Source organism: Barbus barbus (genome assembly GCF_936440315.1).
Source record: "Barbus barbus genome assembly, chromosome: 2".
In the NCBI taxonomy this organism is placed as follows: Eukaryota; Metazoa; Chordata; class Actinopteri; order Cypriniformes; family Cyprinidae; genus Barbus; species Barbus barbus.
Window position 1 is genome coordinate 29,239,061 of NC_136730.1, and position 19,107 is coordinate 29,258,167.

The window sequence follows — 19,107 nt, forward strand, 5'->3', positions numbered from 1 at the left end:
AATATGTGACGAGTTGGGGGTGAGAACGCGTTGGTTGAATATATTATGATACATCGTCCTATCAGAGTTCACTTGACTTCTATCATGTTACACAGCACCCCAACCATGCCCTCATATTCACTCCTTTTGTTTCTCTTTTTTTGTCTTAAAAATCTCCATCTCTCAATTTTCTTCTTCCAGCAACCCTGTGGTCCACACACTGTTTGATTCACAGACTATATCTGCTTGCCGCTCTCTCTTTCTCTCTCTCTCTTTGAAGTTGTTCCAGGGCACGTCTGTGAGGTGTGTCGGACCTTGGCGGCCGCACTCCCTTTGGCATTCAACAAATTCACATCAATCAGGTCACATGATCACTGAGCAGTATGTGACCCCTCCTTCCCCAAAGAGACCTGTGCCATGAGCTCAAGCCCCAGGTTATCTACTCCAGTTTTATCTACTCCATGTCATGCTAATCCCCTTTCTACTGGCTGATGAAATCTAAATTTTTGCTCATATTATTCTGAAATGTAAACCTGTGAAAGATGTTGTCATTCTTACAGCTAGAGTCAGCCTCAGTCTATTCTGAGAGAAAGGTTGGATGTGGGCTATGGCTGATGCATGTCTAAATCACAACATAGGAAAACAAATTTGACCCAAAGGCTTGCAAATAAAATCACTAAAACAGTGTTAAAGAAAAAAATTGAGTGTGATGCAGCATCTGACCTACATCCAAGACACCAGCTCTGAACTACATAACTACATGCCATCTATAATGTATACAAACTGTAACTGGTAAGAGCAACGAGACAACAGTGAACAACAGTGATGTGAATTGACCAGATATATCATTTCATAAATATTTAAGAATTAAAATCATACATTTTGTAGAATTAATGCTTAAAATTAGTAAAAAAAATTTGCATTTGGAATACAAGGACTCAATTAAGGACTCAGTTCTTAGTCTAATAATTTCTATTAATAGCAATAATAATAAAAAAATAAATACATAAAATGAAAAAATATTTTAGCTTAAATAATTATACTGATTCCACGGTTGTGAAATTGTTTGCCACAATAACTGAAATACAATGAATAAAATACTGCAAAACAGTATCACACAGGTCATGGATGTACACATGAATAAAATAAAATAAAGTACAATAAAATAAAATTATTGTTGTGATAAAATATACTGTCTCATTTTCTTATAGCCTTGTGACTTGCATGTTCCTTTTGTTAATTGTTCTCACTCTCTGTTCAAGCTTTCCTTTGCTTTTTATACCCCCAAAATCTCCATCTAAACAGCCGCCTATGAGTCACAGTTGGGGTTGGATGAGATCCTCACTGCTTTTACAATGCACAGAGGAAGGCGCCCAGCTCCGTCAGCTCATTAAAAACACAACATGCCCACATGAACCCATAATAACACAGATCATCATACTCCTTCTAACACACTCCTTACCTCAGGCGGGCCACAAGATGAGATTAAATGAAAAAAAAATCAAAATCCTCAGACGAAGAGAAAAAAAATCCCAATACAGTAATATAATCATAATGAGACTACTGGTTTATTTCCAAACATTATTTCCATCAGTCGATTCTCCTTGACTCTGTCAAATCATTACTAAAGCACCATGTCATAAATAACCAAAAACACCCAGCAAGCCTCTCTTCAGCTATGAGGCCTGTCTTTGTTCCCTCTCATGTATCCATTATTGTCAAGGATTTACAGCATCCGCCAACTTCTGCCATGTGTACAGACTGTTCAAAACTCACCAGAGATGAAGATGAATAATATAGTTGTTTAATTATTTCCTGATAAAACCTAACCAGCACATTCATAAAAATAAAGAATAGGAACATTAACAAACAGATGAGTTGAGGTTTTGCCAGATGAGAGCATTAAATCTAGAGGGTCTGGCTCTGTACCTTCTATAATCCTTGGTTTTGGACACTCAATGTCTACAGTAATCTTTCTCTCTCCAGTAGTGTTTTATCCAATGCATATCCTTCATAATGAGATATACATATCCCTGCATGCTGGACAGAAAGCAAACCCACTCAATCACACACACACACACACACACACACACACACACACATGCACACGCTCTCACACATGCCTACCTCTTGTGTTGGTCGCCATGTCTGCCACCTTCTGAAAGGCATCCAGAAATGCCACTGCTGCTAAAACCGTGGTTCTGAAAAGCAATAGAATAAATTGATGACGATGTCTTTTCTCAGCATTCAATAAAACCCTCAACACATGACAGGTGCGGATGTGAGCTGGAGACTGAACTTACCGGAGTTGAGAGTGCAGCTTGGTGGCCTTGGCACTGAAGTCTTCCCAGACAGGATATGAACACTGCAAAAGAACAAAGACACAAGGTGAGTTGTGAATGTACGCTTTGTGTAAGTATGAATTCAATGTACAAAGCACTAAATGTGACGTTTTTAGGTTCAGTGCATTGTTCATACACTAAACCCTAACCCTAACAGTTTTCTATTTTAATATATTTTAAAATGTATTTCATTTCTGTGATGACAAAGCTGAATTTTCAGCATCCCCAAGTGAAAAATAAATATACTAAAATATATTTGAAATACATTTATTTCATGCTAAGTATAATAAAGATATATTTACATATTTATGTATTAAATACCCTGCAATTATACATTTAATAACTAAACCGGTATACTTAAAGTGTGCTAAATTGGAACAACTAATTGTGTATTTGATGCACTTTAATTGTGTGGAAATAGTGTTGAATTCCAACTAAAGATATACAGAAGTATATTTGATTGTGCTGAAATGGAACTATTGCAAGTATACTTTAGGTACACTTTTAAATATCTCAGATTCAAGATTTGTATTCGTAACATACACAATTATACAGAGTATAACCAGCAGTGACATGTAAGTCAGGTCCGCTCCAAGGACAGTGCAATTATAAAGTATACAAATATTAAGAAAACCAAAAGTAGAAAAAATAAAATAATTAAATAAAAATAAAACATATAAATATAAATGTGCAGGTCAGTATGTTGTTGACTTAAATAGTAATATAAGAGGAATGTGCAAAAAAGTTGTACAGGTTATTTAAATAGCAGCAATATGAGGTAGAAAAAATTATGAATAGCTTATTGATATAGTGATAATATTTATTATTATTTACTCGTATTTAAAGACTGATTTTTCTTCATTCAACTTTATCATCAAAAGAGTTTAAAACATGTGCTGCTTCATATTTTTTTTTGTTGAAACTGATAAATTTTTATATATTCTTTGATGAAGCATTTACTTTAAATAGAGACCTTTTGTAACTTGGTAAATGTCTTTAATGTCACTTTTGATCAATTTAATGTGCCCTTGCTGAATAAAAATAATTTCTTTCAAAAAAAAAAAACATCATAAACCTAATAAAAGCAAATGTATGTACTTTTTAAAAATGTGGCATCAGTAAGAATAAAAATAAAGGTCAATGTGAATTTAATCAAGTACAGTATGTGTAGTCATTGGAGCAGGAAGTTAGCTATAGATAAAAAACTGTAGTCATGTAAGCCTTTACATAGATAATGTGTGTGTCTATGTGGATATAATAATTTGGGGGATGTGGTTTGTCCTGGGGCAGGAATAGGAGTGTCGTCCGGTGATAAGGGGACGAGCCATGTACATTTCTGCCCAGTTGCCACGGAAACACAGCAGAGAAGTATTCTGTGTGAAGTCTGCTTTACAACAGGCCACGGGCTAAATGCAATATCACAGTAGCCGAGCAGAAACTAACAAGCATGACGACTAGTACACACAATCTTGTGACTGTCATCCGAAACCGTAATGGTGTTTTTCTCTCTCAAAATCACTTCAGTAATAATCTCACTTGAAAAACGTAATTTTTATATATTTTTTCTGCTATTGAATTTTATTCTAAAAATTGTTCAATCATAGACTGAAATTTAGCACTTTAATTTATCAAACATTTTGCAAAACATCATCCTAATAACCAGACATGGTACATGGTATTGTTGTTGGACATGAAAAAATGGTAACCTAAAAATGAGCTTCATGTTGTAACATCTACACATCCACATCATGTATATTATTAAATTAAAAAAATGTTACTGAATCAACCCAAATATATTAAGTTCCACCAACAAAGCTAAATTTAAGGATAAGATCAGATAGAAACAGTTCTTTAAAGAAACAATTGCAGGTTACCACTTCTTATACTGTTGTATGAAGTTGATATTGTAATCGGCCCCAAAAAATATTAGAAAAAGTTATGAAGTATCACCTTGTTACTTTAATGTTGAGTATGTTTTTTTTTTTAAGATGCTAAATCTACTGTTATCATTAATACTAATCATACTAAACAAAACTATCACTGTCGCATCTCCACTTCCAGCTCTGTTTACAGTATCTCCATGTACCTGTGTCACTGCTGGTGAAGCAGCTTCTGGCCACAGCTGTCTTTGTTAGCGTCTTAAGACCGCTAAGCTCAGTTGAGCTTTGAGCAGGGCAGATTCAGACTGCTGTGTGTCAAGGGGTGAAATTAGCCGCACTTCAGAGCATAGCTGGAGGTCAAGATTGTGCTCAGCAACTGGAAAAGACCCCTCCCCTTCCTCTTACACCCACACATTACCCAAATACCCCCCTGTGCCATCTCTCACCTTGCCCCACAGTCAAAAGGAGCAAGAATGATTTTGAGAAACAGAGAAAAGGGACTGACACATGGGGACCAGCAAAATGCGTAGCCTAAAGTGCTGTTTGGATGGGATTCATTTCATACATGGTGGCAGATTTACTATTTTTAATGCAGAATGTCTGTCATTTACTGCATCGGACAGAATTAAGATGTCAAAATTTTTACAAAGGTTGGCGTGTATGTTATCTGAATGAGGAATAAAGAAACTTGAGGTTATTGAGGTTATAGAAACCCCAGTGAAATAGACATGCAGTCTCTCTTTATTATTAACTTATATACAGTATATATATATATATTTTTTTTTTTTTTACTTTAGCATGGGATGTCAACGGTACTGTTATTTTACCCAAAAAGTTGTCAAAAATGTCTTGGCAAAATTCAACTTTGTAAAAATTTTAGCTTTAGATATGGTACGTAATTAAGGTAAAAATAAATGAACACTGAAATAAAATGACTATACTTTTTACCAGAAAAAAACAATTGACATTTCCAAATGTTCCTGTATTATGGTTTTGAATTGGTTTATGACTGAATTCTAAATATATGCATTTTCCTAACTTTTTATGTTTTACGTTAAATCTTATGTTGTTAAATTTTGAAGTTGTTATCATGATGGTGCTTTGTAATTGCGTGTATGACACTATGTGCACTTCCAAATATTAGTATTTCTTTACTGTAAATTTAAGTTTAATCCATAAAACCTAAAATGTTACTACTGTAACTATAATAACTTTTTTGAATTATCTTATATTCAATTAGATTAAAAATTGTGCGTTAAAAAGCAGATGTTTGTTTCAGATGGGATTAAAATACAAAACTGTCTGTCAAACAAACAAGACAAAGAAAGAAAGAAAGAAAGAAAGAAAAAGAAAGAAAGAAAGAGCAGTGCAGGACAAGCGCAGAAGGGCACAGTCACTGGTGACACTACAAAAGCTGCTACGCTGACAAAGATGGCGAGCGTCTCTCCTTTGATCCAGCATCTCGTCCTGCTTGTTTGATGTCTGCTAATTTGCCCTGAAATCTGAACACGTTACTCCCTGGGGACCCCTGCACTGTTTGAAGTGCCCTAATCTGCTGCACGGGACTGAGGTTCATCATCTTCGGGGGGCTTGTAGGAGAGTGATAAGGCACAAGACCCGCCTCCATCATCCATCCCCGGACATTAGCATATTCACTAGGCTAATCCAATAGCAGGCCAGCAACGATTCCAATTATGCAAATATTGTTAGCTGGCTCATTTTCGCTAAAGTTATTTCTCATCTTTCTGTCCCTTTCTTCATTCAATCTCTTTCTTGACTTGCCAAGTGATCCACAAACAATTGGATAAGTACCTCTCCCCTCCATTTGAGATAAAACATGCTCAGTTGGGCCCTGTAAAGGAAGCAGGCTATTTTCGGTTTTGCCAAACCAAGTGGAAAAACGGCATTAAAGGTGAATTTTAATGAGGCCAAAAACAGCCAGAATCCTGGCAGATGATAAAAGCTAAAGCCATTTCATGAATTCCATAAGTAACAGAGCAATATAATGATACTACAAAATCTGCCAACATTACCACAGCTGGCAGCTGCTGGAGGATTTAGCATTTGGGTCAGTGACAATTAGACAAGAGTATCCGGGATAAAGAAAAGAAAAAATCTTTTACAAATCTAATGCATGTGCCTAACCAGTACCTAATGATTTCTGTTGGATACATACTGTATAGCTTTTAAAAACCTCTATACCATTATTTTTAGCAAAATATATATATATTCAAGTAAGAAACCATCAAAAAAGTAACAATATTTTTTCTCACAATGTCTTCCTCCTAGTTATATTTAAAACATTTTTTTATTTATTTTTAAGTTGATTTATCATGAATTCTTAATTTGTAAACGTCATGAAGGTCTTCAGTGGATATTAAGATATCAAGGCAGTTAGACGACCATCATATATTAAAAAAATTAAATAAAAATTAATTTTTAAGTACTTTTGGAAAAATTTCAAGATGTAGACAAGAAAAAGAGAAACACACTTTCTAAAATGCCATGACTGTGCCTATAGACCAGGTGCACAGATACTCTGATTCAATCAACATTATTATGAATCTCTGAGAATCATATTGCTCCTGGCAGGTAAATCAGCTGCAGATGTAGAGTAGGATGAACATCTGTATTGATCAGCCACTGCATTGTTTACTCTCATTGGCCTTAAATACATTCTGTCAGCCATTATCCCTGATTCTGTTGTAGAGGTGTACAGGGCAAACAATTCTATGCCTTGATAATGTGGTGAGGATTAAATTCAATTGATTATGATGATGGCACTTTCAAAGGTCAGCTCAACGTGTTCAGAGAAATACTCCTTGCTCAATTTGAGCTCCATCATTGTCAGTGATCCTTAAGCAAATCCACTAACTGCTCAACTACAGTATTTCTGCTATGTAGTCCCTCTAAACCAGATTATAAAAGTGACTCATGCAACTAAAAAAAAGAGTTTAGATCCAGAGACCAATTCATGTCCTCAAAATCACCAGAGAAGACTGATTTTCCTGCTATTGATCTGGCTTAACAAAGGAAGCCCTCTCTGGCATCGTTCTTGCTAATGGAATCCCACGAGGAGCCACTGCCTTAGAGCTTAAAGACACATTCTGTCAAAGTTCAACTGACTCATTTTCATTTATGCTCTGAAAATGAATAGCTCACTGCTGGTTTAATTTCTCTTTTCTTCCCCACTGCTTTCACTGGTGATTGCGGAAGACAAAATCAATTTAAATGGCAAACAATAGCTCCAGCCATTAAACAATAATGGATTTTATATTATAATTCATATGCTTATCTGGAGTATCACTTTTCCAACTGAAGTCTGTTGTCAGTATTTTCTTTTCTCCAAGCTCCAGTAGTTGCTATGCCGGTACTGTATGATTAATTTCTCTTGAAGCTTAATTTGTTCTTAAGATCTTATTACTAGAATTGTGTTTTAACACAAATATGACTCTAGAGGTGTAGCTCAATTCTTACAACAGTGAGAAACAGTGAGAGTCTAAAAGATCATATAACTTTAAATCAGAGATTCATACTGGTAAGAGTCACATGACTGTAATAAGTGATCCATGAAGACTGTGCCCTGATCAGTAGCTCATTAAGAAGTTCTTAAGAGGGCGTTGTTGTTAATATTTTCATTAGCACTATGTGAGTTGTGAATGTTAAATGTAGGCGATGAATATTTAATTCTATATTTAAATATTTAGCTGGGTATCTATAATACTGTTCCCCACTCTCAATGTGGACATTGTTTTCTCACAGATCACAGTCAATATTAACAAAGATGTTTATGGGGTTAAAGAGTTGCACAAAATGAAATGATATTGCTGACAGATTGTCTGTTGAGCATCATGTCTCTGACTCTCTGGCAAATCACCAAGCTTGAATTACACAGGCAGTAAATTGTTGTCAGATTGAACAGTGAGATTGTATGCATCATAATTTATGAGCAAAGCAACTTACTTATGCTAACATACTAATACAAACAAATTATAACACTTGGATGCCTTTTCAGCTGAACGGGATATGCTCTATATATGCTCTATTTGAATTAGTTTTTTTTCCTCAGCTATAACTAATGAAGGGTCTGTGACAGAACCTCGGAGACCTTGATATGCTCTTGATAAGACAATCTCTGCTCCGCTGTCACCTCTACAACCAGCAGATAAAGGGATGAATGGGGGAATGGAGGAATGCATGTATTTGGAGAACGGACATCAAGGGGCTAGTGGAAGTCGTGAAACGTGATTGGCTGTCCTGCTTCCGCTGGGTTCCTTTGAAGCGGCACTGATTGGCTTTGTGCCTTTGTGGGCAGAGGACAGAAACTGCCAGTGTGTTCAAAGCTGTCAGCCCCTCACTACAGTACACAGAAGTCTTTGGTGCGAATGGACGAATGAATGAATGAATGAAAGATTGAGGCCAATCATCTCTATTTCTGACATTTACCACAGCAGCTTGAAGCCATGCTCTAATGAATAATGGAAATCACTTAAAATGAGCGCTATGCAAGCTCTTATTTTCTCTATCTCTCTTTCTCATCTATTCTCCAATATAAATGTGTCTTTCCTTGAACTGCTCATTTTCATTTCCCTTTCCTTCCATTTAGTTCCACGAATTATTTTCTAATATGCAACCATCTGTAATTTCCATTCTTTTTTGTTTCCTGATAATAACAGAACATAAGGTTGAAAGCTGTTAGGCACTGACAGAGACTGATTTGAGTGTATATAAGCATATATCTTTCTCTTTCTTACACACCCAACCAACCAACCCAACTCAAATCTGTTTGTTGTTTTCCTTCCTTACATTCACTAAGGGTACTTAGACTGATTGAAATCTATATGATAAAAACCACTCAGAGATACTAGATGTTGTATATCCTGATGCTGTCTGTAATTTAAAAGGATGGGAGGTTACTGTGATTGACTACCAGTCAGAGAAATGGTGCTACTTTAATGACAGGGTTGTCATCAAGCTGAAAGGAACAGGTGCCTCTGTGTGCAACAATATCTGTCTCTAGCTCTAGAGCTAGTGTGAAACACAATGAAGTATGTCTAGACTCTTTCAAGCAAATTCACTAACTTTCTTTTAAAACAGTGGTTTTCAAACTTTTGAACACCAAGGACCAAGGAATCCAGAATTTATTGTATTTATAATATATTATAAAGAAATCTCTTATGAGCAAGGCTGCATTTCTTTGATCAAAAAGATTGTGAAATTATATTAAAATGTAAAATAATTGTCTTCTGTTTGCATATATTTTAAATGTCATTTATTCCCGTGATGGCAAAGCTGAATTTTTGCAGCAGTATTCAGTGTCACTGAAATCATTATGGTACGCTGACTTGGTAATTTGAAGTAAAAAATATTCTCTAACATTATAAAGGTTTTTACTCTCACTTTTGATCATTTAATGCATCCTTGCTGAATAAAATACTTACAAAAAAACATTTCCGAGGATCCTTGAACCCTTTGGTTTAATGGCCACTTTCAGTTCAGAGCCATTTAAATGCATTTCTGATGTCAAGAACGGGTCTCAAGAGCAACATGTGTCTCTCCTGTCCCTTAATTTACACTGAATTTAAACCTTTCTGTTAACATCCCTGATCCTTAGCCATTAGGCTGCACCATGTGTGAAAGAAGGGGCTTTAAAAATGAAATGCAGTTTAGATTGATACACATTCAGCTGCAGGATCAGCTGAGCTTTTAAGGCAACCCAGATGGGGCTCAAAACCACAATCCTCAGCTCCAAATCTGATGCCCTACCAAGAGGCCACTGGGCTCATATGACAGTATTCCCAACAGCAAAGCTCCCCACTTTGAACCTGAGCAGTAAAATGTTCATTTGACACATATTTCAGTGCTTACCCATCATCAAGCTTTGGGAGATTTCCCTCATGTCAGCAGACATAAGAGATGAGATGAGTTTGACAGGCCAAACAAAGACACGCTGAGTATTCCTGGAACATTGCCAAGAAAATTCCTCCATCCAAAGCAACTTGATTCATCTTTAAAGAGCTTAACAAGAGGCTGGTGAAAACACATGCTCATCTCAGGGCTTTCCCAAATTAAGAAATAAAGAGAAAAATAATGAGTGGTCATGAGGATTCTCAGCTTCACTGCTTGACCAAAACAGTAAAGCACCGTTCACACCGAGAACAATTACTATAACTATATTAGCATCCACACCAATGCACAATATTCTGTCTATTAGAAGATTACAGCAACTATGTCATGTGCCATTTTAAATGATCAAGCTCTTTAAATGGGGTGGATTCTAAATGGCAGTCAATGCTTTTATCATTCATTAGCTAGAAAAATATTTTTGAATGTGGTTCCAACAATGTTTTTCCTGATTGCTTTTACTGTTATAGTTGTGGTGTGGAAAAATTAGCACAAATATAAAAACTTTATAGTTTATAGTTATAGTTTTCATTACTGTTTTTGTACTCAGTGTGAATAAGCCTTAGAACAGGACAAGAAAATGATTTTGCTAAATTTACAGCTGTTTCTTCAATTATGGGCACTTCCAGCTGTGTGTACTCTTCTAGTTTCTGTTATTTGTCCACTAATAATGGCCAACAGTGGACATACATACATCACAGAAGCATTGTTCCTTTTATTTCTGAAAGTAAATAATGACAATTCAAACTGCTCTCCCATTTCTGCCACTTGTCAAATGGTACTGTGTTTAACACCATTCTACGGTGGGAAAGACATTTTAAACATTTACATTAAAATAGCCAATTTCCACGCAAACATTTTATGTATTTTAATAAATTTATATTTGTATTAAATTATACATAAAATGTTCATACTTTGCCTGCATTGACAGAATAGTTGCTTGGAAAAAAAGGCCCATTATAACTTTATAACATTTAACTTTATATTTACAACTTTATATTTTTAAAGCATGCATTATATGCCATAATTCATGACAATTCATAAAACGATGATTGATATTTTTATGATGGATTCTCATATTTTAAAATTAATGTGATATTAATATAACTAAAAGTAAAATCAAATCAAATTTTTAACATTTAAATGTAATTTTAATAACAATCAACCCTTGCGAAACAAAAGCACAAAAAGCCAAAGAAAAACCCTCATATTCCATGATCCCAGTTCTATCTCCAGACAAACATTCAAAGGATTACTAAAGGCATAGCTCAAATTCAGTAGCCAGGCAGAATAAGTCTATATGAGCATCTCTGCTCTACAGGCTGGAATGCACAACTCAGTGTGAGGCATGCAAATGTAAACAGCAATGATATACAACAGGTCCAGCTGGCAAACAGACAACTGTGTGCTTGTGTCATCATCACGTCTAATGCTGGTGTCCCTCTCTCGCTTGCTTAGGGCCCTTTCACTTCAAGAAGGGGGGTAAGAATGTGGGCCTAAATATGACAGGCCACCCCACTCCTCTACCCTTTCCATCTCATTTCTCCTTCCCCCTCCCTTCAAATCCGATCATCCTCCCCCCATGATCCAGAGCCATACTCATAACAACCCTTCTACAACAATGCCATCCTAAGAACGGGACACAAAAACACAGTACAGTTCTGTATCAAAATCAAACCAACATTTATTTTGAAATCCAATTGACGTTCACATTCCCCTGTGGAGTTAAATAGAGTCATATATGGCATATTCTTCCTTCCTGTTCCTATTTGGCAGGAAACAAGTTATCATTCACGTACAGTTAAATGTTTCCCACAGGCTAGTTTCCAAACAGCATCCTACAGATCTGCTGTGTGATGAAGAGCGCTAGAAGAAGAGAAAGCTGTATCTATACTTTATTGATTCCGTTGGGGAATTTGGGCTCCTTGTTTATTCCAGTACTGTTGGGATCTCAGAGTCAGAGAAGGAACAAAGAAGATCCAACTGACTGATGATGAGACACATATGACAAGTGAGCTGGCAATACCCACGGGCTACCCTTATCCCACAAACAAAGACACGCAAAGGCAGAAGCAGAGAGAAGACAGTGGTAGATTTTCAAATATTGGCTCTTGAACAATAACTTCATTTTTTGATTCATTAATGAATGAAATGCCAGCACTTTTTTTTGAGTAATCATAGTTGAATTTAACTCTATTTACAGTCCTCGGCTGCTTTCATGCTTTTTCTATCTCATTATAGCAACATCAGAGGATGGCAGGGGCAAACCGCATGTCTGCATTGAATCCATGTGGCAATAGGGTCCAATCACAGAGCAAGCTTGAACGAGACCAGGAACAGCGCAGCACCTGAATCAACCTACATCTTAAAGGTGAAGCCTGGATCTAGGTCTCTCAGGCAGTGCTCGTTCATGACGGAACTGTGCCAGACACAGAAATTAAGAGCTCTGAGGCAAACATCATCGACACCATGTTCCAATGCCACTGTCTGCTCAATATCCTTCCACAGACATGTTGGCATAATAGCTGACCCATATTTTGCAATCCCCATTTAACAGCATGGAAGCAAATGGGACCAAGAGAATGCTGGAGAAGTAAGAGTTAAATTATGAATGAGAAGACAATATCTGTGTAAGCAGAGCAGAGAGAACAGAGCTGTTACACCTTATGGAAATCACATCTTTTTGTCAATCTAATAAAAACACTGATATAACAAGCAGCTTGAAGGCGTCTCAGGAGAGAAGTCATGTGGTCGCTATTGGGTTTCACTGCCTGAATGTTTGCCAGAGCGTCAGAACATAATGCATGGAAACGAGTCCCTAAACCCGGTCAACAGACATTCACAACGACTGTGCGTCCTTTTCACGATGTGGTTAAAATATTAAACCCGACAGAAGATCAATACGGTGTTTTCACGCGAGCGCCGACGCGCTTGGTACGCGCATAGACCCAATGATATGACGGAACGCTGCAATCCGTCAGACAGACGCAACAAATCTCACGGTGCGCGCGGCCGCATCGCTTAATCAGCAGCAGTTCAGTCTGTTTCCCATTGTGTGAGTGAAACCCCCTCCATTTCCTTTCTACGTGCACAACATTCTCGTGTGGATGCAGTGTATTCAGCCGCACCGGCATTAGGGCGAACCGTATCGAGTTGAATGATACACATGCTTTCATAATTTAATATAGCCTATAACCTATTTAGGCCTGTATGCATGTCTGTCTGTTATCTTCAGGGAGGATAGTGATTGTCATACAGCACTCCCCCTGTCATTTAGGTCTAACATCAATAGGCGATTGTATATTGCATTATGGTTATTTGCTCGAAGCCACTTTATTGATAACAGGTTTGAGAGCTTCACCATCTGCATGCTGGTCTCGCTCGTGCAGAATATACGGTTACATGTGTTTAAAGCGTCGTGTCAAACCTCTCACCTTCATATCATTGACAATCGCCTGGAATAATCCACCAAGCGCCCCGCACTCCTTCTCCACCGACTCCACGTTTATATTATCCATCTTCAGTGAATACAGATCAGAAAAAAATCCTTGTGTGAAATTACTTCCACAATACCCCGACGACACGCGGCCTGAGAGCTAAAAGCTGAAGAGTGTTTGTGGGTGAGAGCTAGATTTCAGCAGAAATCGCTGTGTCTTCAGCTGTCGGTTTGCTGCCCAGAGGATTGAGGCAGATGATGGGGAGAGACGAGAGAGAGGTGGCTTACTCTCGCTCTCTCTCCTCGGCTCCGGTTCTACTCTCCGCGGTTGGTGGAGGTTAGGCTCGTGGATGGCCCCGCAATAGTCACGGTCATCTTCGGGCAACGATGCGGAATCGAGCTGAATGGATGCGAGAAGAAGCGGAGTGTGTGTGTGGAGCGGTGGGTCGGTGCGCCCCCCGCGCGGCAGAGACTGGTGAGTGAGTGAAGTGAGCGGCAGCGGCGCAGTAACTCGATCCATCAGAATCGTATTGGGCAGAATACTTTCTCTTGTCACATGGAGGCCAGAGGGAGGAGAGATGGGACACAAACACACTGGCCAGTGCGACTTATTAAGTCTGTAGGCCTACAGTCTGAATCTGAATGTCTGAAAGACAGACATTTCCAAAGATCTTATTTATTTTGGGGGAAAAAACAACAAAAAAAAACATATTACCTATTTAAATTACATATCAATTGTCCATCCAATTTAATCACATAAATCCAACGTAAGTTAAAATTTATTTCAGCTTAACTCTGTCATGTTCAGTTAACATGAATGAATTAAATGTTATGTATGAACTGTGATTTAAGCTTGTGGAATACATAAACTTTACTCTTTTCCAATAATTGTTACTTGCCTTATATAATTACCTTAGATTTTCTCAATTCTATTAAATAAATGGTCAAAAACATGTTAAATTTGCAAACATTTATTGTGTTTCAATTGCTCCATTAATTGCTTTAACATCAAATATTTTCACATTTTCTAGGTAACATTGTTATATCACTGCATAGTAAACTATTTGTATTTTCTCCTGACCTATAATGTGAAACACAAATGTAAATGGTCCCTCCCCTTCCTAATTATTTGTTAGAACAATTAAACAACCAGAACCCTTGGGGGGGATGGGATGGGGAATTAAAAAAGGAAAGCAATATATTATATTTTACTTCACATATAACTAGTGATGGCAATTTAAGCACTTCTACACTTAAAAAAAAAAAAATATAACAGTTTTTTTTTTTTTACATTTCAACATTTAGGTCAGCAAAAAGTGTCCTAATCATTGCAGTGTGATTTATTGCATATCTAAAGCTCTCCTTATCTTGAATGTCAGATCTTAGTTTTGGTGGTGGAATAAGTATACTATAGCATTTAGTCCTCTGAAGTTGAATTTCATCAAAACATGAAGAACGAGGAACTACAAAAGCCTGAGGCCAAGAATTGGTTCTTGACTCGGGATACACAAGTAAGACGGTCTCAGCGCTGCTGGAAAATAAGTCATCAGATAAGTTGACTTCCTGGACTGAGTCAGTAGCACTAGGGCTAACATCTCCCATATCAAAAGTTTTACAGCTAGAGGAAACAGAAAGGTGCTTTAGGTGCGGTCTCTTGCATGCTGGAGTTAGTGTCATAAGTTTGTAGTATCTCTTTCAGGGTATCCTTGTCATGTCTTTAAGCTTAAAAGTTTTCAATATGCCTCCAGCTGTTGGAAACATGTCCTATTGACTGAAACATTTCAATATTAAGTGCTTGAACCTGCCATCCAAATTTATCAGTGAATTTGAGACTCTGAGGGTTGAGAGCGTAGATCAGTCCGAACATCATTAATAATCCATAGGAAATAGTCTAAGTGTTGTAACAACTTCACACCATCGATCAAAACTCCAACATCTGGCTCATCCGCAGCTTCTTTGGAAAGTCTCAGAGTGAATTCAGGTTTGCAGTCCTAAGGCATTTAAAAAAAAAAAAATAAATAAAAAAAAAAACACACACACACTGTTCAGTTTCACTGAAATATTGACAATATACAGTCTGGCAATGTATGTTTAGGTCCATACAAAAAAAGTATACTAACCTGGAATTCTTTTGACTATTGTCATGTCTTCAATGAGGCACACACACTCGTTTGACGTGTGTCACCACACTGAAATTATGACAACATTAAAAACATATTAAAAATTGCACAATAATAAAAACTGATAAGTTCAATCATTGCAATTAGTTCTAAAGAAATAAAATGCAATTTACCACACCTTGTCTGCAACTGACATAATGTCTGATATCTTCTGTGTAGAAACACTTTATGTAGATTAGCACGTTTCCTATAAACTTTTACATGTAGCTGTCATACACTCACATATCTAAAAGTCAAACAAGAGAGAGAAAACATCAATACTTTTACAAAGAAATGAGTAAAGTTTAGTTATAACAAAACAAAACACATAAAAAAATAAAAATAAAAACTTATACATACCATAACTGAGTGATTATCCCACACTGGAGTCAATGTTGAAATGATATCACGACGACACGTGTCTGAAAGAGTCTGGGAATGTGTCGTCACAGCGGCAATGCATTCTGGGAATTTAGGTAACGGGAGCTACCGCGGAGACTGGATAATATAGTGAATATAGACGTTGATATTATTTAATGTTTATATTATTCTACTTAAGATCGCGTTGGAGTGGTTAAGGCTCACTTTACATCGTTTGCCATAGCCCTTTGCACAACCGGTGTGAAAAACGTGCTTTTTTCAGCCTTAGAAAGCTGAAAAAGCAGCACTTCCTGCAGACATTAATAGATGCATAAGTTAGCCCTTATCAGTGTCTGCATGAAATACCTCTGCTTTTGATTAACGCTGTTGGTACAGTAAGCCTTAATCATTCAACGCGATCTTAAGTTGAATCACATAAACATAAATAATAGCCTATATAATGTCTACATTCACACTCGGATGAAAGTTAAACTGAAACTCTGTAACAACTCAAATAAGATATGGATTAATAATTGATCTCTGTAGATTTAATATACAGTGATTTGCATTAAACTGTTCGCCCTCACACTACAAATAAAAGAAAATCATATATGGAAATATTATCTGTGGCAGCTCTTTGATCCCAGGACACTTGTTTGTAAGGATTAAGTTTCATTCATTCATTTATTTGATCGTTTATCATTGTTCGGCATCTCTAATAATAATGAATCTTCAACTTGGTTCATTATTTATTTGCACAGCTTCCACAATAAACATCGATTCAAAGCAGCTTATAGTAAGTTCTGTTACCTCTATAATGGCTTAATTCTTTACACTGAGCAGATTTACTGGGCAATATTGTGATATATAACAATGCTAAATGATCCACTGTTTAATATCTAGCTATGTATTATCCCCTTTAAAAAATAGGCATGGTTTTGCTAATCTAGCAGTTAGCCTATATCAGTACCACTGTAGTGAAGGAGACTGAATAATGAATATATGCAGCCTCTCAGACAAACCACAGAGTGATTTTTTATTTAAAGAGATTTACTTATTAGTCCGTTTTATTCTAAGAGTATGTAAGATGGTTTTCAAAAAATATTAATAGTAAAAGGTCGGCTTTTTTCTGTGGTGATTTGCATGCGTTTACACTGTGCGCTCCTGAGCGTTACATAAAACATGGCGGAATCTGACGCGGCGTGACGTAGTTTGCCAAGCTCTATTGTAAAGACGACATATTGATTGAGTTTTGTAATCAAATTACAACGCATGAAATTACAAATGCATATTCCACTTCATTAATGCGATTTGTTGAACTTGTACATGCATCTTTCATACGTGTGTTTTCATCACATCCAAGTTACAAATATTTGTTAACAGATTTGTTTTTGAGAAATCATGTAAAGGTTTACACGCATATAACTTTCATGCTTAAAGTTAAAGTTAGATGAGCGCGTGAAAGTGGTATAATTTACCTCGAGATGACAAATCTGTTTGAACTCAACAACATGCACGCTTAATCTGCCTCAAAGCACAAATGATGCACAGAGTCGACAGTAAGTATATCTTTAAAATGATCAAAGAAGCAGGGAAGGCCGAATCCCTAACTTTAGTTCATTCGTTAGGCTGAACTTAATAAGATATTTATTAAGTCAAGATCGATTAAATCATAAAAATAGCTGATGTGAAAGTCTAAATCACTTACAAATAAAGAAAATATCTTACCTTGTATAATCTCCACAACCATTCTTAATCTTCTTTATCGCCGAGTCTCAGTCGCGCCTTCAGCGACTTCCTGCCTTCAGTGTTTGTTTTTTGAATTATGCGCATGCGCACCATCCGCATTTGCGCATTACGGCAACAAATTAGGTATAGTGTATGTAAATTGATCAGTTTTGTCTCGGATATATTACATTCATGTTGAGAAAGAGTAATTAGGAACAATAAAAGTTATTTTAACCCTTTTTAAATATACTTTATTTAAATTGTTTACTTAATTTCAATTACTGGCAAAAATCATTTTTTTGAGTGTACATTTATGCATTTAGCAGACGCTTTTATCCAAAGCGCTTTTTTTTTTTTGCATTTTATCAGCTCTTGCTTTCCCTGGGAATCGAACCCATGACCTTGGCGTTGCTAGCGCCATGCTCTACTATTTGAGCTACAGGAAAGAGTGTACTATATGGTTAGGGTTAGGATTAGGGTTTGGCTTTATTGCATGTAATTTTGCAAAATGTATTGTTATAATAGTAAGTATGTGTGACGTAACAAGGACACCTTAAAATTATTATTGTTATTATTATTACAAATATTGCATGTTGTTATCCAGTTGGGTATCGGTGACTGAAACTATTTCTCCTCTATTAAAATTTAAGGAATGTTAACCAAACCATTTTGGTGACTATTGGTTTTTAAAAAAAAAAAAAAAAATCTCAAAATATCTTTGTTTATGTTCCAGAGAAGCCAAAAAGCCGTAGAAGTTTGGAACAACATGAGGGTGAGTAAATGATTACATAATTTTCATTTTTGAGTGAACTATTCCTTTAATGAAAACCATATCAGTTTGGCTATAAAGGGTGGGATTCAATCTGCATATTCAGGGACTTCATTAATGCTAAAGTTATTCTGTGATAAATGATAATGAAGCTGAAATGAGATTTCATGATTATGTCTTACTGCTGTAATAAAGACCCAATCATCTTGTTCTCTTGTCACAGTGGAAGGTGGAGAATGACGTCCTCTCAAAAAGATCCAAAACCAAGGTCACAGAGTCTGAGTGGCCTTTGTCTCCAAAACCAGGTGTCATGTTTCCAGAAATAGCTTTGTTTTTTTAACTCTTTTGGAAATTCTCTCACATTACATCTCTGCTCTGCTTTTTTGCAAGAATGAAAGTCAAAACATTGTTCATGGCTGGATATTGGACTGAGAGATGTAAACAGTTCTGTATTTATTGCAACTTTGCATTACTGTAAGTTAGATCTGCCTGGATCATAAATGTAAATGTCCCTCACTCTAAAACTTTTCTCTTTTGCCCTCTCTTGCTC

The 19,107-nt window shown here is 36.6% G+C and overlaps 1 protein-coding gene across 8 annotated transcripts in view; it reads right to left on the minus strand.

Annotated features, from left to right (window-relative positions):
• The window catches only part of LOC306843532 (protein MTSS 2-like), a 73,685-nt gene extending 55,796 nt beyond the window's left edge, over positions 1 to 17,889 (minus strand). For 3 of the 8 annotated variants that reach the window (XM_079375057.1, XM_079375054.1, XM_079375053.1), the window contains exons 1-3: positions 13,540 to 14,026; positions 2,283 to 2,344; positions 2,107 to 2,180 (exon numbers count right to left, since the gene is read on the minus strand). In XM_079375057.1, the coding sequence (XP_079231183.1) occupies positions 2,107 to 2,180; positions 2,283 to 2,344; positions 13,540 to 13,623 (220 nt within the window). In that variant the 5' untranslated portion in view covers positions 13,624 to 14,026. Of the gene's footprint in view, positions 1 to 2,106; positions 2,181 to 2,282; positions 2,345 to 13,539; positions 14,055 to 17,788 lie in introns of those variants that run through there. The other 5 variants (XM_079375056.1, XM_079375059.1, XM_079375058.1 and 2 more) reach the window with 5 other exon arrangements.
• Between the last annotated feature and the right edge of the window lie 1,218 nt (positions 17,890 to 19,107).